Below are 27,957 nucleotides of genomic sequence, written 5' to 3'. Positions count from 1 at the left end.
TATTTACTTTACAAGAGATCATTCTTGGTTCAAAATGTAGGATATGTGAAAACGTTTCTCAAAAGATATTAAGTTATTCCCTTTGTAAGGGTTGTTTTTACTGCCATTCCAGTCTCCTACAAAGCTGATTTTTCTAAAATAAAGTATTAAGTAAATAAAGACACAGCTTCAGGATAAAGCTTTTATTGAATTGTGAATGCACAGTGATGTCATGCCCCTGTGACAGAGCTGGAGTGTCCCTGCAGCTACCCTCCCAAATGGAATAAACCCACTGAAATAAGTAAAAATAGTTCAAATAAACAGTGACTGTAGAAAAAGAGACAGTTAACGGTAAAAACAGAAGGAATTGGTAGTAGGTTTTAAAACGTTTTAAGGCTGCATTAAAAACTGAGCCTGAGATGACATGAAATGACGACACTGATATGTCAGATATGAAAATACAACAGTAAACCACCAAACCCTTTCAAAATAGTAGAGGTCCAACACAAATCTGACAAATCCCTGGAAATTGGAAATTTTTTGCATGGCATAAAAACATTTACAAATCTAATAGAAAGCTATTAGAGGCTGATATTTTTTATATACCAGTATTTAATAATAACAGTGTCTTTTTGGGGAAGTCAAGCTTTTCTGTGAATCTGATATTTGGAACATGTTGTACATGTTTGCTTCACATCCACGTTGCATAGATTCCACTAATTTCTGGCACATATGAGCAACTCTTACAGCACCCAGTGTCCATGGACCTACTAAACCTACTGCTACCTTCTATGACAGGTAGACACACGTCATTTCTTTGTCAGGAATTCTGTTGGTTGGGATTCCCCATACATTCGTCTGTGTTGATTTGATCTCCTGTTGGATGGATTTTTGATGGAAAATAGCAAGTATAAAACATCAGCTCATATCAAAATGTCAACCTTTCAAACACTCGCTCCCTCAGAATTCACTGGAAGTGATGCCATCTGTGTTTCTTAAATAAAAAGATATACAAATACATTTAAAAGCAGAACAGTTGTAAATAAATAGAAATGAAGGATAGCTTGGAGTTGCACAGTTTAGGTTGGCACGAGATACCGTAGTTTAGCACACTTTGACCTGCTCTCCCAAAAACAAAGACAATGAACAATGGAAAAAACTGTTTCGCTGGTGGCTTCGGAATCATGAATGAAAACACTTTTGAAAACGAAGGCAGCACTAATAATGAAAGAGTGTGCAAAATCCTTAGTCCTCTGTACTCACTGCTCTTAAAGCAGAACAGCCATGTGTGTGTTACAAGAGCTCAGAGACAGAGCCTTCTGCCCCACAGCTCACAGGCGTGGACAGTTACACACACACAGTTAAGTATTAAAAGGAATGTGGATCTTTGTGTGTTTAAGACCAGTTTGGACACAGCAGCTTAACTGATTACATGTTTGATATTTAAGTTCTCAGAACCATAAGCATGGAATGTTGGACTGTGCATGTATCACACTCTGATAGTCTTGTCCCGTGCAGGCCTGCTCACAGCCTGTGCTCCTGTGTCCGGTTGGAGGCGTTGTGGCTGTATCCCCCCTGGTTCTTCTCTAGCCAGAGCTCGGCCAGCTGCTGTGTGGAGCCATGGGAAGAGGCACGTGAGCCCACGCACATCTTGTACTGTTTGGGCTCCAGGTTGGGGTCACACACCACAGGATGGTGCACATGTACGATCCCTGTGTCCGTGCTGCGGAACAGCTGCACGCCTGACTGGACGAACTTATTGAAGAGGTCAACGTCCTCCAGCCCCCAGCCCTGAATGGAGGTGTCGAAGCCCCCCACAGACAGCAGGTCCTCCCTGTACACGCACACGATGCCGAAGCCGTAGGTCCTCCACAGGCCCGTCTTGGAGGTGAAGACGTAGTGGTTGCTGCTGGGGACCTTGCCGATGTACACCACTTTGGGGTCGTACTGACTGAAGATGATGGGAAAGTACGTCTGCTCCCCCGGAGCTGTGTTGTCACGACAACGCTTCAGGAAGTCACTGTTGAAGAGCAGGTCAACATCACAGAAGAAGAGCAGAGAGTCATTGGAGAAGTGTGAGGCGCCTATCTCCAGAGCCACAGCCCTGGAAAAGGACCCCTCCACCGGCCGCACCTCCATGTCGGCACGCGGGTATTTCATGTGGTACTCTCTCATCAGCTCTACCTGTTTGACTCGCTCAGGGTTGTCTGTGTTGAAGAGCAGCACCACTAGCTTCACGTTCTGTTTGGGGATCAGACACACACGCTCAAAGTTAGCCATGAAGCGCACAAAGATGTCATAGCGTCCAGACAGAGGCACCAGGATGTTGACCTTCTTGTCCTTGGGCTCTCGCTGGTCTTGCCCTGAGCTGGTTAGCTTGAAAGGCACCAGCATCTTCAGAGAGTTTGACAAGAAGGATAGAGAGTCAGACTCCTGGTTGATATGGCTGGAGAGCGTGTGCGCGTCCATCTCCTCGTCCTCTCTGAACTGGATCTGGCTGAAGGTCTGTTGGAGGTACGCATGCCTGCGCACTGGTACTGTCATGGTCTTTCCTTTGTGTTTCTTGTAGAGCAGCAGCAGGTCCAGCACATACTCTGCTCCGTACAGAGGACTCACTCTTCTATATCCATACTGGATCTCTTTAAAGTCAATCACCCGTCCCCGCGCTTTAGCATTGGCGTTGATCATCTCCATCACCTGCATGATGATATCATCCAGAGCCTGTCTCTGGGCTGAGTCCATGCCGCGGCGGGGGGGCAGGCCGTTGCCGGCGGAGAACAGGTACTTTCCTGTGAGGAAGTCCCACTCCAGCACCTCGTCCCTCTGCTTGGGGTGGAAGCGCATAAAGGATGGGGGCATGCCCAGCTGCAGGTCCTCGCGGCTGGCCTCTCCAGCCCCGTAGCGTCCCATCTGCACAATCTCACGGTGTAGCTGGATGGTGCGGTGGCGCAGCTCTGCAATCTTGCGGCTGAGCATGTAGCTGTGCAAGCGGTACTGGTAGGGCGGGTTCTTGTTGGGGTGCAGGGTGATGGCACGGTGGATCTTACTGTTGTGGAGGTCACGGATGTAGCCCTTCTTGTTGGGTTCATAGTTTTCATAGAAAAGCTGCTGCATCTGCACAAAGAGAACAAATAGACATTTAATTAAAAACAAAACAAAAAAACAAGCCAAACCAAACTGTCTCATAAAACTAAATAAATGTTCTTGATATTTTAGTACAACTTGCTTTGGCTTGTTTGTGTCATAATTCAGTATTAAGTTTTTACAGTACATCCAAGCACAGTACAGTAACTACAGTAACATGCCTGACCACTATGACACACTATGTGCTTTAGATAAGGTTTAACACTGTGTGGCATTATTCTTACACTTATTTAAAACCTTGGATACAGTTCACCCCTCCTTACTGAATCAACCCCTTGAAATAATGTTTTAACCATTTAAAATAGACAGCACTGTGTTTCCATTGGAAATAGTGCTTTCTCGATTCATCATACAGACATGTCTAGACTTATACTGGACTTATTCCACCATTCAATAAGAATAATAACTAGATTAACAGATTAACAAAATAATAGTAATTTGCGGTTCTAGTCCATGTCTGCTTTTCACATGTCAACACATCTTAGTTCGGTGGAATATAATACAGCATGAGGATTCTGATCTCAAAGATAACAGTGGTGAAGTCCTCTTACGGCAGCTCAACTTCTAAACTCTTTTTTGCCTTTCCCATACTTGCGTTATATGGCACATGATAAAGACAGGAGGAGGGTGGGCTGTATTCACAAGGACAGACAAGGGATTTGTGCTAAAGCTAAGCTACAAGGGACACCAATTGAGGAGGTAGCATCTAGTCCAGATAAATGGTAACAAACATGAATACAGCTGTGTCTGTCCAAGCATTCTGATTCAAAACTGGAACTTTAACACAGGCATTAACCATCAATAGACTAAAAGTTTCCATATTGCAGTATACACCACCAGACAAAACTGTGTTGGCTCTGGTTACTGCTGTTTGCAACTGTGCTGAGAGTGGGGGATCTCCCGAGAGCATTCCTGACGTCCTGCCTGTGATCATGTCTCATGAGCGGGAGGCTCCGTCACAGCAGAACCATGTCCCTGAGCTCCAATGCTGTCATGCTCCACACCAGAGCAGATCTGAGCAGTGCATGTGCTCCTGCACCAGAGGGTCAGGCTGGGTAACCTCCAAACAACACACAAAGGAACGCTGTACTGTGAGGCTAAAGCGGATGGGAGAGAGAGCGGCCTTAGAGGGAGTTTAGCCCAACCCCATGCATTTATGCTGGGTCTATTTGAACCACACTTCCAACTAGGCCTAATAAATATAGAAGTGCAACTGGATATACTGAAAACTGCTTTGTATGGGTGGGTATTATTGACAAAAAGAAAATATCCATAATTTTGGAGAATCCCGATACCAGTATTCAGGTGATATTTTTTCAATCCAACGGATATTTGATCAAATATTTATCAGAAAAGTTTTATAAACATGGCCTAACTGACTCCTGATATGAGGTAGATGTGTTCAAATCAAATATAGGTTTTACTGATAGCAACTGTAATACTGATTTATTCTTAATTTCAAAAATATTGGACATGATGCCTGATTTATCGGTTATAATTTTTAGTTTTGGTTGTTAAAACCAAATAATCCAAGAAAGCAGAATGAGCCTCACATGAGTCTCTCACTGGGGTTGCCAGTTCCAATGCTGAAATCCGGTTGGTTTAAACCTAAAGGGACTCTCTGATCTGAATCCTCACTACCTAAACCCCAGCACCTGCAGCCAATCAGTGCTAGTGCAGCCTCAGTGAATCCTGAGAAAAACATCCCACTAAAACAAAACCATATCTTGAATAAACAAGAATCATGGTAAATTAACACTTATATTGCTGCTAACACTTCCGACTACTTAAGAAGTGTGTTACTACTTTTGCTGAGTGTTGTGTAAAATATTCAACCCACTACATCTCACAACAAAAAAATAAGAAACACCTCTAGCTCAATGAAGGATAAATAGAAAGCCCTCAAAATATTGTTGTTTAAGTTAGTTAAAATAATGTAATGTGAGGTAATTATAGTGTCAGGACTACTTCGATTCACTAAGGATAACGTGCCACCATAAAATGCAAACATTTAGTTCTAAAAATCATATCCTACTCTAGTGTTGTCATGATATGAAAATTACAAACCTGTTTTGGATACTAAGGAACACACCCTTTCTTTAGACAATAGAATGTGATTTTCAATTTAAATCAAAGTACTTTATTTTATATTACAAAGTAATCCTTGAGGTATGTTCCATAATGATCCATGGGCGTATATTAGTCTCTGTGGCCTTGTTCTGATACAGCTCAAGATCATTCTAAAGCTATTCAGGAAAGCTTAATTTCTGTCCTGCGAATGTGACTTTTTTAGTATCGATACCTGCTCCGAAGAGCACGTAGCAGTCTAGTTTCGATTCTATTATCGATTAGTATCAGATTTTCAATCCTTTTGTTTTAACAATTCTAAGTCACTTTTAATTTCATTCTTCAATTGGACTGTATTAAATTAAGTAACACCTCTCCCGTTGAAGACAACACATTTATAGGCAAGTTGTCGGGCCTGTGTGAAGAATGCCCCTGCTCCAAACAGAAACATCAGAGAGCTTAGCCTCTAATCTGCTCTAATGAGATCGAGGCATCTTAAGCACTCACACCCATGTCTGTCGCCACAACTTCCATGAGGGGCCCCAACAACAACCAGCAGGAGCCCGCAGGAGCCCTCAAGCTCAGGGGCCCGTAGCTACAACAGGGGCCAAACACTTAAAAGCTATACGCTTTCCTTGGTAGTACTAAACTATAACATACATTATTTTACATTTTGCTCATTGTAAACTGCAATATTGACCTAAAATGCCTTAAAATAGAAACAGGTCAATTGAATTCCTGTTCAAAACTACAGAACTGACAGGCCTTGCTTTGCATCTTGGTGGTCATGGTGGCATTTCACCATTTCTAGCAAATAGCAGATTTTAATTTACATGCCTTTATTGTTGAAAAATTGCTGTTAAATTTTTTAACCCTACATGTATGACCCTGACTCAAATAACGGAATAGGTGAAAACAGAAATTTTCAGCACCTCAAATGCTGGACAATACAGGTTTAATCAAACATGGATTAATCAATCAAAATAGACCTTTGAGTAAGCCAGTAATGAGGGAACACCATTATACCCTGGTTATATAAAACTCATTGAAGTTGATTTTGCAATTTGATTTTCCTTTATAAAAATTTAAAAAGTAAGAAAGGAGATAAAATAGTGAGGTCCATGATGCTGCTTGTTTGTGAGTGTGGCTCTGCCCTGTCAGAGGTTGTGGCCACAGAGCTGGAAATAGCAGCTACCCAGTCCCCACCCTCACACACACTGGTACATGCAGCGGGCATCAGGGTACGTACAGACTTCTCCAGATGTGTCATTGGGATCTGGGAGATTTGAACAGACACTTTAATCATAGTTCCAGGGTTTGTGCATTTTGAAAAATCTGTTTAAATTGGACTTGACCAGTTATCCAGTTTTCCTGGTACGCATGTAAACCTAATGACTGACACAGGGATGGGTTCCGTGGGCTTGGGTGCAGCGGGCCCGAAATCGCTCTCTCACACAAAAGGCTAAAGTTGACACTCAGCAGCCAAGAGATGATTATAAAGTGTTGGGTCAGGACTAGGCACTGAAGTCGGTGGCAGAAATGCTGAATACACAATTCTGAGTATGTTGGGGCAGATTAAAAGTTTCCTCAACAACATAATCAGTTTTGGGGTAATATTATACTGTATATAAATTCAGCTCTAGAATTCATGATGTTGTGTCCTTGGGCAAGAAACTTGTGTGTGGTGTGGTTTGAATGATTGGTGGAGATCAACTAAAGTAAAAAAAATCTTGTTATTTTATATAATAAAAAACACTGACTCAAATTATCCAAGAGTTATCGGATTCTAAGCAATCACAGGTTGCCATATAATTTAAACGTTTTGGTGGTTAATGCTAATCTGCTAACACTACACGACAAACAGTACTGACCTCATAGGACCAGACACACTGGACCCCTGCGAAGCGCCGCACACACCTCCCCACCTCCACATCCTCATGGGTGGTGTACATCTCCTGCAGACATTCCCTGATGTGGGGCACCATCCTCCGCAGCACCTCTCGGCTCATGATCACTCCAGGGCCTCCCATGCAAAAGTTCTCCCCGGGCTCCAGGGCCAGCTTACCCAGCTCATCACGTGCACCCATGCCCGTCTGTCCCAGGAAGATGGCCTCACTGCTGTTGAGGCTGCGCAGGAAGCTCTCCAGGCGCTCGCTCTTGATGTACACATCGTCATCCGCGCGCATGAACCACTCATACTGGTCCAGGTAGTGGTCGTGCATGTACTTGAGCATCATGAAGGACTTTTTCTGAGGCGGGTACGAATCATCCACATTCTTCAGGGCCACGATGGGGATGGGGATGGAGGTGTCCGAGCCCTCGCTGGAGAAGAACTCCACTCGGCCTGGGATGGTCTGAGCCCAGGTCCTGTAAACACACACAAGAAGAAACTGGAGAGGAGCTGGTGGCAGAGATAAGATAATGAGAGCCTCCAGGTTATTCTGGTCAGATTGAAGTGTGTAGATGTGTGACCAGATGCCTCAGAGTGTACTGAACTGTCAGCTGTATTCCAGCGTCTTATACCAACATTTTATTTATGTAACATAAATAAAAAGTTACAAAGTATTTGGAATGTGCAGGGGCAAGAGTAATTATTGCATACAGGTGCTCAGTTGCATCAACCTTTTAAGAAACTAGTACTAGGAATAGACATTTTACTTGTATTACTTTAGGTACATACGTCTCTCTTGCTGGATTAACACCACTCTTATCTAGAGGGTTATCGTACGGTTATTATACTTTGTAGGTCCGTGCTATGATCTAGACTCTCGCCTGTTGCACTGCACATTTGCTGATAAACTATTTTAATTCCAATACAAAGCAGTTAAGTAATCTTAAGGTCAAGAGGCAGTCTGAAAGCAGGACAGGAGCCGTTGACCCTCAATGTAAGTGTACCTCCCAGACAAAAGCACCGTACCTGTGCGCCGCCACAGCCCTGGTGTTCAGGTACTTCTGCGCGGTCATCACCCCCACGAACAGGAAGCTGTTGGAGCGAGATGCGGGCTTCTCTGTCGCCGCGGAGCTGTTCTCCTCTGTGGGCCACAGCATTCCCCCGTAGCCGTCTCTGGAGGCGCGGTTCAGTCCACAGCCGCCGGTGGTGACTCTCCGCTTGTGTCCACCCTTCTTCAGCTCAGTGGCCCGGGGTAAAATGAGTCTGGAGGCCAGCGTGAAGCCCACAACCAGCCCGAGCAGAACACTAAACCACGCTCTCCGGCCTCGACCTGCCATTGCTTCCGACAACGACACTTTACTGTGATAAAAGCTGTCCACAAAAGTCTAAAAGTCTAATGTACACCGCTTCCAAAAGAGCTGGGCGGACGTGGAGCTCAAACGCGGCTCGTAGCCGGACAAAAGTGTCCTTTTTTCAGTTGACCACGTCGTATCACAGCGCTGTACTCAAAGCCCAGTCCAGGCTGTCGGTTGTCGTATTGATTTCGGTCTCCGTCTGTCCTTTACCGGGATTAAAGCCGCACTATACTCGTATTAATGCCGTTGTGTGGTTCCAGATGGAAATGGAAGACATTTCTCCTCCACTACTGAGCCACAGCAGAATGTCATCGTCCGAAGGAGCTCTCCGTGGCACAGGCTGGTCTTGGGTAGTTTGAGCCAAAGCGCTTTCCGTAGCGGTGACGCGCGAGCCAGCTGCTCGAGATCACTGCTGTGATGTGTTCAGGAGCATGAGACGTACACGGAATAACTACAACATATATTTAAAAAAAAAAAAAAGGTTCTCTTTTCCTCCTTTTGCTCCACTCTCATTTGCACAAGCAACACGCATGCTTTTTCTTAACCACCTGTACTTAAGTTAAACCATTTCCCACCGAGAAAAGTGCGCTCACATGACTGCTCTACTGGTGGATCCACATTCCGAAAACAGTTAGTGGTTTGGGAGTGTGATGGGGTGTGTAGGCTTTTATACTGAAAATAAATTAACCTTACCAAAGTTTACTGTCAAGTTTACTGTAGGTAATATTGATCAACTAGTTTAATTTGTGTGTGTGTGTGACCACAGCATTACTGCAAACACAAAATCTGTACTCTAAAAGGAATATTATGAGACTTTTTTGGTTGAGGGTTCACCGTTGGTTTGTCTCTATTGATATGTTATCATTTTACACGGAATGTTCTATGGTATGGCATTCAACTGCTATATCTTGCATTTATTCAACTGCAGGTGTTTTAATGCTTGAAAAATATCATGCTTACTCTGAGCGTAGTCAGGTCACAGATCTGACCTGTAATTTGGCCTGGTGACATGTCATCCTAGTCTACATAGATATAATTAAGTTAATGCCTTATTGTAGAGTATTTTAGGAAAAAACTATAACGTTTCCATAGAGATACGCAGGTAGTAGATAAGGGTAGGCATGTATTTCAGTGTCCATTCCATATTCATATTTTCCCCCCAAAATACAAAGCATCTAAATGTGCACATTTTACAAGATACATTTATTTAATTACAATATAACCCTGTAAGATCATTGCTCTAAACCTGTTGTTCTAAATTCTAAAATTCAATAATACAATGTCAATTACAAAAAAGATTGTGTTCATAAAGATACTAATAGATATAATTTATTTATCTGTAATTGTTAACAAAACCAGATCGAGCAGATTCAAGTTTCCAGAGCTCAGGAAGAATTGTTAGACAAATGACACCAGAATGTGTATGGACTACATGGTTTTCAACCCACACAAAAGGATCACTTCTAAAATAACTTTAACTGAACTTCAGTCACATGGATATATGTGCTATGCTAATCCACACTGACATCATCACCCAGGCCCAGCGGAGCGTTCCATTTACAGGCCTGGCTTCATTTAGAGGCTGCTGTGCCACCGCTAGATTAAATGATGCGCAATAAAGAGTGTCGAAGCAAGATTGACTGCTGTAAGAGTCATCCTAAGAAAATAATCTAGAAAAAAAAAGTCCAGTAGTTTGTACACAGCACCCCCTGTCAGTGTGAAGAGCTCAGTGCAGTTGTCAGAACACCCCTATGGAGGTCTGACACACTTTAGTTTCATCCTCCCGCTGAGGGTCCTCTCCGGCCAGGCCTCCAGGCACACGCCCCACCCCCATCTCCACTCAGAGGGTTATAGTCTGCACACAAAATTAAACATTTCATTAAAGGCACTGTACCTGATTTATAGTCTTAAACAACAGAAATAGTAAAATTTTTGGGGTTAAAAGCACTTCTCACAACTTTCAGGATTTTGTCATCATAATAATTCTAACAGCAACAAGCACGCTAATAGTACACCAGCATTACCAGTACTTCCTGGTTTGCCGATGATAAAAACACTAATTAGATGCAGACAGCACATAGTGGCCTACTTTTGACCAGAGACCAAAACAAATTTACTTTATTACATGACAAAATTGAATGCAGCCACAAAATAAAGAAAATTTCTGCATAATTGTGCAGTATATTTTTCTCCTGTTGATCTCATGAGGTAGTCTACAAGGAGTCCTCTACTTCTGTCTTATCTGCCTCAAGTTGGTTCGATAAATAATCTTAATATAGTTTATGTAGTTCAACGTGATCAGTGGAATGATCATGTAGCTGTGGGTACATATTTGAATTGCAGGTAATGAAGTCTTTGTTATCCTCAGACAAATGTTGTGAACCAACCTGAGCTGCGAAGAGGTTTTTTGTCTGTTTTCCTCTTAATAACTGTAGTCGATGAGTCCTCTGTACTCTGTAAAATAAAAATACACTGATATTAGTTTATTTGTTAAAAAAAAAAAAAAAGCTCATAAGAGTAAATGTTAAGTAATTGAAAATGCTTGGTGTGACCTGGGAGGTGTTTCCTTTGCAGCTCTTGCCCTCCTTCATATTGTCCCAAAGCTCAATCTTCTGTCTCCTCTTCTCCTCCTCCTGCTACTCACACAACAACACTCTTTAAGTGAGGAGCAACATGTCTAAACTATTCTAAATATTTAGATATTAGAGGCACAATAGAGGCTAATCCGCTACAGGGTATTTTATGACTTGGTCAGTTAAATTATAAGATAAAGTTATAATGTTGTTTCAAAAACATACCCGGAGTTGTGTTGACAAGACCAGCTGAAGTGTTTTTTGTTTCACTCACACATGTTTAACAAACAAATCCTGCATATTTTGGCCGAGTTCTTCTCTCAAATGAAAAACACTGTGTTCCACCTTGTGAAGTCATGCGGTAATACAGAAGTGCTCCACTGTGTTTTTAAACTCCATAAACCTTCACTAGAATCATTTGGATATTTTCAGCCCTGTAATTGCCAATTTCTACTGAACAAAATTAGAAGGTAGATGTTAATTTGCCAACTACATGACTGTTCCAAGGTGGAACAGAGCATTTCGGGCTTTAGAGATGTTGACAGACTATTAATAAAGGATATGTGAATGAAACAAAACACAACTGAGGAGGTAACAGCTTTCTAAAATGTCAAGAGCCAATTTTGCGTAATATGGGACCTTTAAGAATCGGTTTAGTCAAGTTTGCCCAAAAAAGCATAATTTTGTTCTTGGAACTTGCCCTACAGTACAAAAAAAATGTACAATTAGCCAATTTTTGTTGTTTGTTTATAGACTTACTTTATTTAGACTTTATTTACTGTTTAGTTGTCCCCGATATCCTAATTACCAACGGCACCACACAGCTTTTGGCATCACTAGTTTCATTAATTAATTAATAATAATAAAATTATATTAACCTGTTTCTGCTTCTCTTTGAAGATGGCTGCTTTGGCGTCAAGCTCTTCCTGCATCCTCATTCGAGCTGCCTCCAGGGCCTCCTGTCGTTTGGCTACGAGCAACACATCTAAAAGAACAAATTAAAATGTCAACATCTATCAAATAAACAATTCAGAGCAACAGTGAGTATTGAGGCGACATACCCTGATGTGTGGGTGGGGCAGAGCTGTGGGTCCTTCTTACTGATTGGCTCTTTTTGACAATGTACTGAATGAGCAGGTAGAACAGTGCTGTAGCGGCCAGCAGATACCACCCATACTGGGAAAAGATTTCTTGTACTGCAAAGGAAAAACTCTACTGTAGATTTAAAGAAGAATCTGAAACTCTGCTCTGCATCTAATCTCTCACAAAACAACGCATCTTCCCTCCAGCCTTGCAAGTCTAAAGGCATCATTCCCATTGGTTGTTTTCAGATTCTATAATGTGATGATGTCATTCCCCCAGATGGGGGGCATGAGACAGTTTTTCTTATTGATTACATTGTATTCTCAAGAGAAATATCCAAAAGGTTTGCCTAGGATCCAGGATACACACTTCTTCAATATTTGAATATCATTCTGGATTTTCCAGGCAATCAAAAGGTAGGTTAAATGCACAAAAATAACAATATTAATATTAGCTGTGCCACATCTGCACATAAATTGCTGTGAGCACATTATCAAACCACTCATCTTTTGCAGTCCTCACTGCAATTCTAATATTGTGTCAAAAAGCCCCCAAGGTCTATACACCATACAACATGGCTGCCCTCTTGATGATATCATTTAAGTATAGAATTTGTCTTGTACACCTTCCCTTCCTCTCCACCCACCTGTCCTGCTTCACCAGCCCCATTTTACATTTCCTGAAACTTAACCCCATCACTCCACTAGGGATGGTGCAATATGCAAAATAGTCTTAGTTGCCATAAATCTAATCTCTATAGACTATCACCATCATATATACTTTGTTGGTACAGTCATTGCAAAGATTTTGACGTATCATGATGAGAATTAACTTCAGGCAGTGATTTAAGCTAAACCCTGGGGCAGTGTTAGAAATGGAGAAATATTCCTTTAGTGTTTCAATTAACAGTTAGTTCATGTCAGCACAACACAGTAGTTGGTAGTAAATCAAGTGTGGACAGGTTGTTGGATATTTGTTTACATCAGCATGCTAACGTGCTAAAGCTAGCCTCTGCTGACGTGTCCGTTGGAGTTACCCAGGTCGGTCACTGCGCTCAGGTCCTGGTTCCGGAGCGGCCGCTGGTGCTGCTCCACCGGCGGTAGCTCCGTGTTGTCACCCATATCCGCGGTAAAGCTCAGTCTGTGGTTCGGTCTATGGGTCAGGCGCCGCTCATTCAACGGTACCCCTACTGCAGCGACAGACCAGAGTTTCGGTTTGTTATGACGGATGACGTGTACGAGCCCGGTTGAAAGATCGCGTGCGCCATCGTGCGTTTTGGAGTGCGTCCCTCTGCCAAGTTTTGCCAAAACATTCAGTATAATCTGAAAACCCTTGCAGCCATTTCGTTTAGATCTCACACAAAAGGTATAATTTAGTATAAATTTACATCTCCGAGGAAGGACTAAATTCAAACTCATGATAAGCCGAGTTTTAGGCTTAGGCTTCTGTCACTCCTGTAGAGCGCAGCTATATTCAGTACCTGCTAAAGTTGATGCTTAGGCCTGCATTTGTTGAGATCTTGTGCAGGTCTGGCGTACACAATTTGCTGTTGGCCTATACATCTGTTCAATAAGAAATATGAGAACAAATGCTCACTTTTTTTTTTTTACAATAACATAAATCGTATACTTTTTATTATTAACAACAGTTAAACAACTGACAACTAAGAACTCGGGTATAATTATCCAAATCTTAAGTATTGACCAAACAGCAAATTTATCACAACACAGGCCACAGCAATTTAACAAAAAAAAATAAAAAATCCAATTCAAGAGTGTACTCGCACAGTAGGAACAGTTAGTAAAAAATTTAATCAATTTGATTTTACAAAATAAAAGTCATGATAAACATAAAAACAAAAAGCAAATGGAAAGTCCTCTATGAGCCATTTATGTGAGACTCCTGTTCCATATCTTCCTCCGTGTCCTGGTGCATGTCTTCTTGTCCTGTAGACTGGGGCTCTTCATCCTCCTCTTCCTCCTCCATCTCTTCACCTCCTGCACACAAGACATACAGTAAACCAAAAAATGCAATATTTTATTACCTGTGCACAAATACTTTTCAGAAAAGTAGAGGAGTCTGCATTGGGGGTACATGAGGTAAAAATGCTAAGTCTTCAGGAGTGACAGATGGAACGAGACATGATGAGATTTTAACACAATTCATAAGCGTGCAGTTCAATTCACAATTGTATGCTTTAATATTTTTGCTGTCATTCTAGTACTGCTTTTATTTCTCTGCAAAGATGGCAGGCCATTATAAACAAGGAAAAATTCTCACAAGATCATATTTTTATTTTTTTTGCTTTCTATCATGTTATAACGTTGTTCCTTACTTAAAACATGCTTGAAGGTTTTAGATGTCATCCATGCATGTTTCAGTAATTTAGCAATGTCTCCCAGGCCCTATTCAAACCTTCCTTATGGTTAGCTATAAAATTCTGCCTAGTGCTCAGCCCACAAGCCTACGTCATCCATGCATCCATCCAATATACAAAAGAGTGATGCAGTGTACAGTAGTTTTAATAGTGGGATGCATACAGATTGCTGTGACATCACAGCAAGCAGGGATGTGATTTAGCATGGAGAGCAAAGGTGAATATAGCATTTTCAAAACAAAAAGGTAATGTGGTGATCCAAATATGTTATGTGTTAGTAATTAATACTCCAAAGAAGTTAAATACCCCCTCTTTAAGCATGTATGCAGAAACCTTTGGCAATTTAAATCTTTTGTTGCACATGATTTTGCCTGATCCCAATTCAGAGAAAAGGCCAGAAAGCAACATGGATTAGTAAATGGGTAAAAGGCTAGAAAGATAAAATCTGACCAAAGCAAAACATTTCAAATGCTGGACAACATTTGAAGAGGTGGACAACAAGTACTTACCTTGTCTAAACTCTCGCCCAGGGATCTGTCCAGCTTGAAGCATGCCCTTTAACCGTTCCACTTCAGCTAAAGATGAGGCATTCGCTATGGCTTTCTGAAATGAAAAGTGCATCGCATTATAAAAACAACAAAAATAGGAAATTGGCTTTTGGTATGGATTCAAGAATATTTGTATCCAAACCTTAATGGCCTCTACATCTGCTGGTGAAGGTCCAGTACGTTTTTTGTCCAGCTGTGCCCCCACACCTGGAGTGAACCTGCCCGACAAATTCAAGTCAAATTATTATACACCAACATCTGGTTAGGGGATATGAAAAGAAATTATAATGACTCATTCTGTTATAACCTGATTTACTGCACTGGCTGAATTCTGTGTTATTCGCACAGTCTATGCAACTGTTCTTAATGAATTCAATTCTATACACATATACTGGAAACTCACGTTTTGGTCCTCTTTCCGATATCTTTAGCCAGCTGAGCCCCTCGTTTGCCCTTGAACATTTTCTCAGCCTCCTGTCGCTCCTGGAAAGAAAGCATGAATGTAGGGGTTTGGCAAATACTAAAATGATAATCTTCTGTATATTGATGTTTTTTAGGGCTCACAGCAAATCAGCAACCTTAACTCTGATACGATGCATCCTCTTCACATCAGTTCACTTCTTGTACTTATTCACAACATCAAGTATTCTCCACTTACCTGGCAGTTCAAACCTCTACATTTTCTTTCTACAACAATTCCTCCTCTATGCTTGTACAAATCAAGTCAGTCCAACTTTTTTTTTTTGCAAATGAAACCCGATTCACTCTAATCACTCTCCACCCCATTTCAAAACAGTTAAGCTCTAAACACAACCCCACAATGATAATCATTTATTCAACTAGAAAGTGTAGTATTTAGTGAGTGAGTATTTATACCTTTTAATAGTATCAATAGTATTTGACACTAGTTGTAGTATCTATTGATGTATCATTAAGTTGCCAATTCGCTCTTGATACAGTGGAGTTTGGGTATGACAATATATTTCAAATCCATTTGATACAGTTCAGTAAAAAAAAACAAAAAAAAAAAAACATTAAATGGTGCATTTATCTTACATTTATTGAAGATTTAATGAACATAAAATGTATTTTGTTTAGTGCATGTTACTCTCTAGATGTAAGATGAAATGGACATATAGAGTTTAACTGTTCTGAGTTCTGCTTACTACAGAACTACATGTCATGGCTGTGATACTAAAAGTCTGTTAAACCACTACCCGTGCAAATAAAAATGGGTGTATTTCATATTAATAATACAGTGAATATGTCATGTGTTGCATAGACAAGTTTCCTTCTTAAGCAACAAAATTGTAGCACTGTCACAAAATAATTTAGTATTACTCTTGGCGATATATAGATACAGCAGCTAATGATATCGATACTGCATCAAATTAAACTATACGATATAGTCGATATTTTTGCACACCCCCTGTATCTGGTAGCATTTCTTTTACCCTTGCTCAATGCCACTAAAATTAAACAGCATCTTGGCTCTAACCTTCCCTTAGATTTGTGTGGAATATTACTAAACTCCATCAGGATGTCCTCAAGCTGAATCACTTTACTAAATGTGACCCAGATGAAACTAAACATCTCATTCACCTTTTGCCATCTTACCAACTAATCAATTAATCAAAAGAATAATCAATTAGCTAAATAATAGTTGGTTTTCTGCTGTAGTGTACATAATTTGCAACAGAAACCATTTAAGAACCACTTAACGTACCTACTGCAGCTTTCTACACCTTCATTTTCACAAAAAAATTTAGGCGAGGATGAGAAAAAAATGTTTTATGTGTGTTCCAAAGTGTATAAATGCTCAGCAGACAAACTTACAGTGACTCTGACACCTGTGGGTAAAACTATAGGGTCTTACCTTTACAAAGACCCCAAACTTGTGCATTTACTGCTGAGGGTTCAATAATGGTGATTATTTTAATTTGGAGAGGTCAGAACAAAGGCAATTTCACCAAAATGACCTGTAATGCTAAGGGAAACAATTTCTGACAAATTATTATAAACAAATATTAAAATACCATTATACAGAAAACCACAGACCTCTAGCACATCATGCCTGAGTGTGCACCAGGAATTACCTTGAGCTTGACCTTCTGAAAGTCCAGCACTCGGATCTGTGGCAGCTTATTGATGACATAAAGCCTATAGTGCTTCTTGTTGGTCACTGGGTTCCTCAACAAGCTGTGAAAAAATACAATATAAATTTACGGTTATGAACATTCATGCAGTGGGTTTATACATTCAGATTTACAGTTACCTGAGGAGGGAGAGGGTCTTTATAGTGGCCAGCGGATCCAGGTCACCCTGAAACAAAAATCGACAAAACATTTTCAGGCAAAAGGAATTAAAAAAAAAAAAAAGTATAAAAAAAAAAAAAAAGGACATTCCGAGCAACAAAACTAAATTGCTCCTTCAAGGTCCAGTAGTGGGTAAAGGATGCTCTAGATCAAAAACAAAGCCACACCATATAACAATATAACAATTTCACTGGCATTCCACTGGGTATTTTAGTACCAGCGGTAAAAATGTTGTATACATGCATCAAAAGTATGGGTTTGAGTCTCAGTCGGGGTAGACTGATGGATGAGAGGGCGGATAGAAGAATATATACACATGTTTTTTTTTGTTTGTTTTTTTGAATAGCAGGATGTAATTTGGAGTTTGAAAGGAGGACACTGGGTATTTTTTGTTTCAGTCAGAGGGAGCTGCACTCACCAGTTCCTGGATGTTGTTATTAGTCAGAACCAGTTCCTTCAGAGCGGGCAGAGACTGCTCCAGATTCTCACCTAAACGACTGAACACAACACAAGATTAAACAAAACAATACTCTTTTCTGCTTAATCCTTTAATACATCATTAGTAAGTTTAACGGTGTTTTCACACTACCACTAGTCAAGCTAAGGGCTGATCTGAAAGCAGAAGGCACCTGGGCCAGAGCCAACATAACGATCACTCTATGACCGCTGTAAAAAAAAACAATCTTGGACACAAACAGATGACACTCTGGAGCTGGGCGAGTCTGGTGTGAAAGTGGCCAACCTCGGGCCAGTCTTCTTACACTGCACAGTTCAATGAGAAAGTAAAAATGTACATTTTTGTAATGTATGTACCGTATACATTTGTAAGAATGTATGGTCCTGCTGTTCTTTTGTTTATTAATGTCCTTTTTTGTAGTTCTTCAGATGACCTTGTGTGTCAAGAGAAGTACCAAATAAACAAAATGTATTAGGGCTTGCCATTTGCAACCTGCATCTGACAAGGCAAATTGGATCAACTTAATATCAGCGAGATACTACTCCTCCTGCCTCTGTCTGCACAGGTAAGCTGGGTGTGTGTTTGTTGTTCAAAAAGCTTTTTCCCCACAGAGCAAATTCCCCTCTGGGTAGGTTTAGCAACAAGTGAAAGAAAAGACCACTGCGTAGCCTATGGTACAAGAAAAGCGAGCGTGCATATGTGTATCCACAGGTTCTGTTCCCTTGCCATAGAAATATGTCCAGCGGTCACCATACGCAGGTCATGGTACAACATTTGCAGTCAATGATGAGTGTGAACTAAAAGTACAGTAAAGAGGGAAAAAACTGCAAGCTGGCATTTCATTTCAGACATTTCAATGTCTCAAAGCTCTTGGATGCAAAGCTGGAAAAAGGATGCAAATAAATTTTATAGTAAAAGAGACTGGCCTGCATGCAGTCCAAACCTGTCTCCCACTGAAAATGTGTGGTGCATTATGAAGCGCAAAATACGACAACGGAGACCCCGGACTGCTGAGCAACTGAAGTTGTACATTCAGCAAGAATGGGAAAGGATTCCTTCTATAAAGCTTGAACAATTAGTGTCCTCAGTTCCCAAACATTTATTGATTGTTGTTAAAAGGAATGGTGATGTAACACAGTGGTAAACATGCCCGTCTCTGCTTTATTGGAACGTGTTGCAGGCATCAAATTGAAAATGAGTGAATATTTGCATAAAAACAATACAGTTTATCAGTTTGAACATTAAATAGCATGTCTTTGTAGTTTATTCAGTTAAATATAAGCTGAAAAGCATTTGGAAATAATTTTATTCTGTTTTTTTTTGTTGGTTTTTTTTGTTTTACACAGTGTCCCAACTTCATCGGAATTGGGGTTGTATAAACCAGGATTTAAACATATTTAAAATACAAAACCTTCCTGCAGAAAGCTCTAATGAGATTTGTATGTGTGATGGGCTTGGGAGGACTCACCAGATGCGGTTGTTATTCAGTAGCAGAGACTTGAGACGCCTGAGCAAAGGAAAGCCGTCCAACTTTCTGATCTCATTATCGGAGAAGTCGATGGTGTCAAACTGGTCCAAAGTGGCCCCCAGGTTCTCCAGCACTGGGATCTTATAACCTGTACACAGGTTTATAATGGAGACATTTACTTATGGCTTACTTCAAAACAATATGAATAAGAGAAATAATCTTATAACAGGCTCGAAGTATAATCCTAAATATAATTCCCATGGCACATGAAACAGCATCACCATTGCATTCCTTTTCACCTGTGGTAACTTTAGCCTTTGTTACAATTTGAAATTAATTAACCATGTTTGCTGTTGTGCCGTAGTTGAGACTGGATATAAAGTGTGATACACCACAAGAACAGAACAGTTCGAGGGGAGCGTCTACACTAAAGCATGAAGTTTCTTCGCACCGCAATGTTTGAGAAAAATCACATGCAACTCCGTATAATTCATGCCTTTGGTTCCGTAACGTGTTCAGAATGTTTATGTCGCTGTGGTGTCCACAGTTAAACACGTTATGATAAATTACACTCAATTACGTATGACCATAGCTCTAGTTATTATCACAATGCACATCCATGCCCGGCATTAGCCTGCCTGCTAACCGCGCTAGCAGCCGTACCACAAACGTACCTCGGAGGTCCAGCTCCCGGTCCCGGACAGGGTTGGTGAACTGGGCCGCCTGCTCGATCAGCTCCGCCGTGAGTTTCACCATGATGAGTGCACCCCGCGAACAGCCCGCGGTCCTGCTTCAAACTCAAAACAACGCACCGCAGATCAGCAAACGTTTTAGCGCTTCATTCACGTTTCACAGCGGAAGTTCTTCTGCTTCGCTCAAACCAGGAGGAGAATGAACGAGAGGATAATGTGCGTGAGCGCCCCCACGCGGTGTGAGCGGCGCAGTCATGTGACCTCCAGGACCTAAAGTTCAATCGTGCGGTTTATTTTCTAAAATTTCCTTGGAAACTTTAACAAACTAAGGATTACAAACTCTAGTGCCACTGCCAAATGAGCCAATAAGGCCGATAAGGTAGGCTAATTCTCCCCCCTTTTTAAAGAAATATTTTAAGCACTCATCAACGTTAAACACAGACTGTTAGCTTATTTATGCTTACATTTTACCAGTCTTTATCTAATTACCATGCACTTTAGTTGATGATTCATTGAGTAACTTCTCTGGTAGGAGGCTAGGGGTATGCACCTGATGAGTATGTTATTGCATTGTCTGAAATGTGCCTAAATGTGTGTGTGGATGTATTCTGTCTCACATAACTACAGATTTTATTCAAAGCATGTAAACATTTCTGGAGATGGCACGTTACCTACATGATTCTACAGAAAGTTAAACCCACTGAAACATTTTCTATGGAGATAAGTTTAATACCATACTGTGGAATATTATAGGCAAGGCAAGTTTATTTGTATAGAACATTCATACACAAAGTAATTCAAGGTGCTTTACAGAATAAGAAAGACATTAAAATCACAATACAAACAAATCAATCAATCAAAGCATAAATAAATAATCATCATAAAATTAACATTAAAAGAGAAGAGAAGAATAAAAATCTTTCAGTCTTTCTAAACAGAACCGTTTTGAGCCTGGATTTAAATATTGTCCAAGTAGAGGCCTGTCTCACATCTCTAGGAAGACTGTTCCAGGGTTTAGCTGCATAAATGCTGATTCCCCATGTAGACAAATAAAGGAACATCATTCTCATGGACAAAAGAAAAATCCTAAAAGAAAAAAAGACATAACATCTTCATGAACCGGAGACAAGCAGGTGGACGGCCCTCTACCCAAAAAGTTGCATAGTGCATCTTCTTTAATAGAACAGCCTGTAAATAAAAGATAAAATAACAATGTCAAAATCTGAATGTAATGTGTATGTCTTCAAGTTTCAGAAAAAAAAACTTATTTTAAACTTATTTTATTTGTAATATTTATAGTCACAAGAACTCCATTCCTATTGTTGATAGTTTGACAGTTGATATGGTGTATGCTATGGTGATTTTTGATTTTTGATTTGATTGTAGGTCCAAATATCTTGTTTGTATCTGGGAGCACTCCTGCTTAACAAACAGCAGCACCCTGCTCCAGCCCTCTCCCTATCACTGAGCTATCACATAGGCCTATCAGTAGCACCTTCAACCATAGTCTGTACAAGTCAATGCCAAAACACTAGCAAACACACACAAAATCTAAAAATAAACTGTTTAAAATCTTTAGTTTTCTCAGTAATTTACAAATCTGAAATCATACACTGAAAGCATCTCTATACCTGCACCTGCTTTGTTTGTCAAAGAGAATCCACTGCTCTATATTCACCATCTTTATTTCAGATGTCTTAACTTATGATCCACAAATGTTGAACCTTATCAATATTTGGGTTGGCTCCACAAACTTACCATATTAATCATATGACTAAAGTCTATCCAACAGTTACGTCATTCGGATCCATATTGGAACCATTTTCTGAAATTATTGTAAAAAATGTTTATTTGTGTTAACAGACAAAACATTGAACTTAGTGCCAATTTTTGTTTCATGTGGATAGGCCCAGTAATTACAAAAATAAGCCATAAACCAAGACAAAACATATGCAATCTGACAGTTAAACAGCTCATTTTGTCATAGAATTTGGACCTGTCCTCCATTTTAAATTATGTAATGTTGCAATGTCACATGAAAGCGATAGATTTAGGGTGTGCCAGGACTGACCCCTGAGGAACTCCACTAGCAAAGTCTGTTTAACCAGAGACACTGCTACCGACCATTTAAAGAAACTACTCCCTTTCTTCCATTTAAGGGTTGTGTAGAGAAGGTAACCCAATCTAGTTCAACTTTAGATCACAGAGTTGTGCTCAGGAACTCCCATGTCCTGGGGTTGTCCACAGGGTTAGTGTGTGGGAGTCGTCTGAATACTTTTCCTATGTGTGTACACTCTTGACTCTGAATTGATTTCTTATTTGTTCTGCTCTTGCACTTTTCCATTAATTGTCCCCAGGTGCTGATAAGAGTGTTAGCCCAGGGCGGAGGACCCATGCAGTAGGCTGAGTGACATACAGTATGTGAGTATTAATAATATGGAACTTAATCTTTGCTCCAAACAAGTACATAGTAACCAATCACAATTTACAAGTCAAATAACCCAGGCCCAAAACACCTAACAAAACAACACAAAAACAACACAAATCAAAACAACACAAATTTAGATCAGTATTCCAGGTTCAAGTCATTAAAAAAAAAAAAAAAAAAAAAGGAAATACTGATTTTTCACATTTGTTTTCTTCTTTTTTTTCTGGGATTTATTTGTATTCAAACATGCAAACTGCTTGCTGGTGGTTAAAGCTATCAGTCCATCATTTCAAATAAAAAAAATAAATTTTTTCTCCATAACCTGAACTATCACTAGGGCTGCAACCAGTGATTATTTTGAGTTAGTCAACAAACAAAATATTATTTCTAATGTGGACATTTTATTTAAACCCATTAAAACTAAATTATACCAAATGTTGGCGTATTCATTTACACATTTAAGAGTATTTAATAAATACCACATCAATGTTCTGTAAATAATAGTGCCATCTTTATGCTTTAAATTACTATGAACAAATATTAAAATTGTAAATGATTACTTACTGTTAACTAGTCACAATTATTATGATTAATTGTTGTATCCCTAATAATCACTAATTTCATTTTTAACGCAATCCAGTTGAAAATGTGGCTAGTGATGACCATGTTTATAAAAAAATAGTGTATTTTAAGAGTGCGTTAGTCAGTGGCCTTGTTTGTGCTCATATCTGGACTGTGGCTCCAGACTTGGCTCTCTGGGGTCTCATGTTTAGTCTGTCCCACTCGTCCTTGGGACAGTCTAAGCTCTGAGTGGCTGCATGGAGCTTCTCCTGTCTCTCCTCTGGGACACCATGAGTAGTGTTTGGACCTTGGTTTGACTTTGATGTCATCTTTGTTTCAATTTTAAATTTGAAAACAAACTCAAAATTTGATGTGAGCATAAGACGCCTGTCTTATGCTCACAGCTTAATTAAAAAAAAAAAAAAAACAAAAAAAAAAACAGCAAAGGGTGCATGGGTGCTGCTGCCAAGAATGGAGCTATTTTAATCAGGTTAAAAATAAGTATCTGTTAATTTAGTTGACTAAATACATATTATTTAATCCAAAAATACATGTTTACTATGATAAATTGCTTTGCATTGCTTCATAGGACATGTACAGACATGGTCCTTGGATGTTGACTTTGTATATGGTCTTATTTGGGGATTTGGCTGTTAAAATGTCCTATAATTTATTTTTGCTTAGTTTGTATTACTCAATAAAAAATATCAGTGCTTGTAGTCATAGTTTAGTCAATAAAAATGTAACTTTATGATTACTTTTTATTTTGTTATAGTCAACATGATATTGACCAAATATATGACGGAAATACTTTAGACAATGAAATTAACACTGCTGCTTGATGTCAGCGAAGTTTGAGACTGATTGAGCTCAGGTATAAAAATTAAATGTAATATAACTTCAAGTTTATTTTTGATGAGGATATAACAATATGGTCATAAGTTAAAATAAGTTGATTTGCATAATATTGAACATATGACAACAGGAACCAAAGCCTATATCAAACATTATGTATTTATTTAATTTGATCAGAAAGTCCCATTCAGATTCCATTTAATTTACAAGGGAGTCCTGAGTACACAGAAAACATACAACATTTACATTTAATAAAATGCATAGCAAAGTGTAAATTCAAATATTTACTGAACCTGTGGTCCACAGGAAATTACACTGTTTAGTTTGAGTTGGTTTGTGTGTTCCATGAATGAGGGGTATAGAATCTAAAACCATTTTTTCCTTGCTTTATGTAGATTTGTAGTCCTCCTAAGGTCAGGTTCCCCTGAGTCCTGGTTTGGTCATAATGAGAATTGAATTGAATCAGGGAGGTGAGATAGTTTGGAATTTTCGCCAGTATAGCTTTGTTAATGAAGATGTGTATAAGTCTGCGGGTCTGAAGTGAGATCCAGCCAACCCTGCTGTACAGATCACAGTGGTGAGTGTAGTAACTGTCAAAAGTAATAAATCAATATGTGCTGTGGTAAATAGTATCAAGATTTTTTTAAGGTATTGTTTGTGGCGTGACCATAAATACTGAGGGACTTGTTCAATGAGGTCACCAAGTACAGATGTGATCTTAGAAGCCTGTGACATGAGATCTGGTGAAGTGCATAGTTGTACTTTTTTAATTTAGTTTTAAATCGGGATGAGGGGGCCTTTTTACTCTCACACACCTAGGATAAACTAGTCGGACTGCAGATGCCACTGTCGCTCTGCCTTCAATAGTAGGAAGACAGCACCAAAACTTGACCAGACACGTCGCAGCGATGTCACATGACCACTCTGAGGAAGACCACTAGTGAGCAGTCGAACCTGTCAGATATGAAAACAAGCTAAACCATGATTTGAAAAAATAATCATATGTGAATGCGATTTTTGTACTGATCACACTCGTGTCCTTCTACTTCATTTGATTCTCTTGAGAATAAAATCTTAACTGCCCATTATCAGAAGTTATTATAACTTTGTGTAGATGCTTCTGCATGTCATCACCAGTCACAGTGACATGCCCAGATAAGAGTCTGCAGTGTGGCGCTCATATTCATAAACATATGCGTCTTGTGCCCACTGTATAAAGGCCGTGGTCCCTCCCCATGTGCACACTCGGACACACCATGGCACACCAGCACTTGTGCCTGCTCCTGGGTGCAGTCGTAGCCCTACTGTTTGCTGGTATAGGCCTATGACTTATGCTTTTACATGTGATTGAACTGTTCTCGACATTATGTCATGTGTTAATATATTACTTTTTTCCACAGCGGCAATATCTCCAGTTTACTCTCATTCCATTCTGCCAGGGAAAATACAAGGTGAGTACTTTGAAAATGACATAGATAGAAGTCTAAATTGAAGTTTGCTAGTAATTATGCTGCAATAGTTGCATTAAATATTGCTTAAATTACTGACCGTAATATAATTATTGGCCTACAAGATGTAGCTTTTTAAAACTGTATTTCAAATCAACATGGCTAGTAAAAATAAGATAACTAGAATAATCAGATAACGCAGTAATTCGATCAGATTTTTGCTGGGTTTACAGCATAAGAGAAATCTGATCATCATAAACACTTGCGGACATGTGTCAGTTAATTGGACAGTTGTAGTTGCCATATTAGTTTTCACTTCTCTTCACAATTTTCTTGTCAAAACCTGCACACGTGTGGACAATCTGAAAGAATCCAGATTACTCACATGGTGCGTAGTTACAATTACCCAGCTACATTTACTTGATTTACTGAAGTAACAATACTCTTAGTTTTGTTTACTCTTCCCACTGTGAGTAAGTTTACAAGTGACAAAAGCTTTATGTTAATATGAAACGATTTGAACATTTGTGTTTCTTGCACCGCTCCTTTGGATACTGACTATGAGTTTGTGATTCTGTGCTAACAAAAGCAGTGATTCATTTTGCCCTGATTTAACCTCTGCCTCTGTGCTGTCCTCCAGGTGTGAGCTCAGTCCGCAGCTGTCAGGTCTGCAGCACGTGGGGAAACTATCACTTTAAGACGTTTGATGGAGACCTGTACCAGCTGAAGTCAGACTGTAACTACTTGCTGACGTCCTCCTGCTCCAGCTCATACCAGGACTTCAGCGTGCAGGTGCGCAGGGGGCAAGGCACGGATGGTCGGCCCATCATCACCAGGGTGCTCTTCAATCTGGACGGGGTGTCTGTGGAGATCACAATCGACGACGTTCTTGTCAATGGGGAATCGTGAGTTTTTATTCAGTTACATGTGATTTTACTGCTGAAAAATATTGTGAGTTGGCTCGCATCTCTACAGAACTGATCTATAATGTGGCCTGGTGGTGTTACCTGCTTGTCTCCATGGAGATAAAAGAGTTTAATGCCATACCTTAGCACATTACAGGCAAAGTAATGACATCTCCATGAAGACAAACCGATGGTGAAATATGACATGGTACATATTTAAGTTTTAGTTGGACAAAAATCAAAAACATTTAAGGACCTTTTTTCTCTGAGTTTTATATCTGTCTGGTGTGGGGCTCTTAAACTGTTTTATTTGGTTATTGGATCTTATAGAGGCCTATTAGCTACTGGTAAAGCTAGGAAATGCAAAAGTTTAAAGTAAAATCTATTTGTATTTTCAAAACTGTTCTTGTGTGTGCAGAGCTGTGTTGCCTGTGAGCCAGGCCGGAGTACACGTGGAGCGGAGCCACGCCTACATCAAAGTCAAGGCCAAGCTGGGACTGCTCGCCCTGTGGAGCCCGGACTCTTTACTTGTAAGAAAATATTCAATAATTGTATTTTTATGATTGCATTTGTAAAAGTGATTAGTTTTGAAATGTATTTTAAAATCAATATTCAGTTCATTGGACACAATTTAGATGGTTGAGACTAGATTGCAACATGAACTGTAAAAGAAATACAAAATTCATGCATTTTTGGACATCTTTGTAAAAGGTCTAAAGTACTAACAGTTTTATACACAGTAAGGACAATTTAATCAAACAGTTATATGTTGTTCTCTGCTATTACTATACTATGTAAATGTTCATAAATATAGCAAAAGATTGTTTGCCTTGCTTTATACCTGTCTGAAGGGAGGCGCTAACTACACTGAAATTAACACACCTTTGTTTACAACACACATTTGTTTACAGTTTCTTTGCCTGAGTTATATTTTGCTTAAGGCTCCTAATGGGTGCTCTCACACCTGTTAGGTGCCTGAACAATTTCATTTGCAAAATATGACTAGGGCACAGTTTACACTTATTATAGCTCAATAAACCAAAAAACAGGACAAAAACGTTTATCCAGTTGACAGAATTACATTTTTCTTTTGCTATGGATCCTACCTGGACGACTGAGGGATCACACAGACATGTTCATAAAATATATATATGTATATTTTATCCTTCAGGTAGAAGTGGATAGCAAATACCAGAGCCAGACGTGTGGACTCTGTGGAGACTTCAATGGTGTTCCACTCAACGAGTTCTACAGCCATGGTCAGTGCATCTGCATCAAAGATACACTCCTTCTGGTGGGGGCTCTGCCACTTGCTTGTCTTCATTGAGATGTTATTGTTTCCTAGAATCCTGTATGGGCATTTACTTAATTATCCTGCATTTATTAAATATGGGTGTTTTTATTGATCAAAATACATTGAAAACATGCATGCCTCTCCACAGAACTCAGCTACAAAATAAAACCTCCATGATGACAAGTGGCAGACCCTCCAACTGAAAAGTTATATTATGCACCTTAAACATCACATTGATGGGAAAAAATATCTTAACACATTAATATTTGTTATTATGAATAGTAAGAACTAACTATTTATACCAACACTGACATCCACCATTTATTTCATTTACCATTTGTTCTATTCATATTTAATTTATGTTACCTTAACATTATCTTGAATAGGAGTCAAAATGCTGCTGGGGGATTTTGCAAATCTGTGGAGGATGGATGGACCGACGGAGAGCTGCCCTGAGACTGACCCAGACCCTACCCCTCCCAGCTGTGATCATATGGTCAGTATGTGTCCTCTGTTC

The 27,957-nt window shown here is 39.9% G+C and overlaps 4 protein-coding genes across 4 annotated transcripts in view; 1 reads left to right on the top strand and 3 right to left on the bottom strand.

Annotated features, from left to right (window-relative positions):
• Positions 1-18: 18 nt before the first annotated feature.
• On the bottom strand, positions 19-8,871 carry chsy1 (chondroitin sulfate synthase 1). Its single transcript, XM_033991673.2, has 3 exons — positions 8,108-8,871; positions 7,062-7,557; positions 19-3,093 (listed from the first exon to the last, which is right to left on the bottom strand). Exons 1-3 carry the CDS (start codon positions 8,416-8,418, stop codon positions 1,504-1,506), a joined length of 2,397 nt encoding a protein of 798 aa, XP_033847564.1. The 5' UTR covers positions 8,419-8,871; the 3' UTR covers positions 19-1,503.
• A 751-nt stretch (positions 8,872-9,622) lies between these two features.
• selenos (selenoprotein S) lies at positions 9,623-13,325 on the bottom strand. The gene is made up of 6 exons (XM_033991676.2): positions 13,129-13,325; positions 12,071-12,205; positions 11,888-11,994; positions 10,989-11,072; positions 10,824-10,890; positions 9,623-10,291 (listed from the first exon to the last, which is right to left on the bottom strand). Exons 1-6 carry the CDS (start codon positions 13,211-13,213, stop codon positions 10,212-10,214), a joined length of 558 nt encoding a protein of 185 aa, XP_033847567.1. The 5' UTR covers positions 13,214-13,325; the 3' UTR covers positions 9,623-10,211.
• A 559-nt stretch (positions 13,326-13,884) lies between these two features.
• snrpa1 (small nuclear ribonucleoprotein polypeptide A') lies at positions 13,885-20,135 on the bottom strand. Its single transcript, XM_033991674.2, has 9 exons — positions 19,932-20,135; positions 19,258-19,405; positions 17,751-17,829; positions 17,293-17,339; positions 17,114-17,216; positions 15,421-15,500; positions 15,160-15,235; positions 14,979-15,072; positions 13,885-14,089 (listed from the first exon to the last, which is right to left on the bottom strand). The coding sequence occupies exons 1-9, from the start codon at positions 20,011-20,013 to the stop codon at positions 13,971-13,973; spliced, it is 828 nt and encodes a 275-aa protein (XP_033847565.1). The 5' UTR covers positions 20,014-20,135; the 3' UTR covers positions 13,885-13,970.
• Positions 20,136-25,049: 4,914 nt separating this feature from the next.
• Positions 25,050-27,957, top strand: part of LOC117388152 (mucin-5AC-like) — a 29,343-nt gene continuing 26,435 nt past the window's right edge. Inside the window, exons 1-6 of the mRNA XM_033985629.2 lie at positions 25,050-25,107; positions 25,194-25,244; positions 25,882-26,146; positions 26,565-26,676; positions 27,318-27,405; positions 27,827-27,936. Coding sequence (XP_033841520.1) covers positions 25,050-25,107; positions 25,194-25,244; positions 25,882-26,146; positions 26,565-26,676; positions 27,318-27,405; positions 27,827-27,936 — 684 coding nt within the window. The remainder of the gene's footprint in view (positions 25,108-25,193; positions 25,245-25,881; positions 26,147-26,564; positions 26,677-27,317; positions 27,406-27,826; positions 27,937-27,957) is intronic.

Source organism: Periophthalmus magnuspinnatus, chromosome 3, assembly GCF_009829125.3.
Source record: "Periophthalmus magnuspinnatus isolate fPerMag1 chromosome 3, fPerMag1.2.pri, whole genome shotgun sequence".
NCBI classification, from domain to species: domain Eukaryota; kingdom Metazoa; phylum Chordata; class Actinopteri; order Gobiiformes; family Gobiidae; genus Periophthalmus; species Periophthalmus magnuspinnatus.
Note: the sequence above shows the minus strand (reverse complement) of the source record. Positions and strands in the feature narration are given on the sequence as shown.

What these genes read in the sequence shown, in the direction of transcription:
- chsy1 (XM_033991673.2), bottom strand. Translation starts at nt 8,418, where the DNA reads ATGGCAGGTCGAGGCCGGAGAGCGTGGTTTAGTGTTCTGCTCGGGCTG. An exon ending in AGGGCTGTGGCGGCGCACAG is followed by an intron (nt 7,558 to 8,107) that starts GTACGGTGCTTT and finishes GTGTGTTTACAG; the next exon opens with GACCTGGGCTCAGACCATCC. An exon ending in AGTGTGTCTGGTCCTATGAG is followed by an intron (nt 3,094 to 7,061) that starts GTCAGTACTGTT and finishes CTCTTTGTGCAG; the next exon opens with ATGCAGCAGCTTTTCTATGA.
- selenos (XM_033991676.2), bottom strand. Translation starts at nt 13,213, where the DNA reads ATGGGTGACAACACGGAGCTACCGCCGGTGGAGCAGCACCAGCGGCCG. An exon ending in GAGCGCAGTGACCGACCTGG is followed by an intron (nt 12,206 to 13,128) that starts GTAACTCCAACG and finishes TTTCCTTTGCAG; the next exon opens with TACAAGAAATCTTTTCCCAG. An exon ending in TCAAAGAGAAGCAGAAACAG is followed by an intron (nt 11,073 to 11,887) that starts GTTAATATAATT and finishes TTGTGTGAGTAG; the next exon opens with CAGGAGGAGGAGAAGAGGAG.
- snrpa1 (XM_033991674.2), bottom strand. Translation starts at nt 20,013, where the DNA reads ATGGTGAAACTCACGGCGGAGCTGATCGAGCAGGCGGCCCAGTTCACC. An exon ending in ATCGGAAAGAGGACCAAAAC is followed by an intron (nt 15,236 to 15,420) that starts GTGAGTTTCCAG and finishes TTTGTCGGGCAG; the next exon opens with GTTCACTCCAGGTGTGGGGG. An exon ending in TGGGCGAGAGTTTAGACAAG is followed by an intron (nt 14,090 to 14,978) that starts GTAAGTACTTGT and finishes TCTTGTGTGCAG; the next exon opens with GAGGTGAAGAGATGGAGGAG.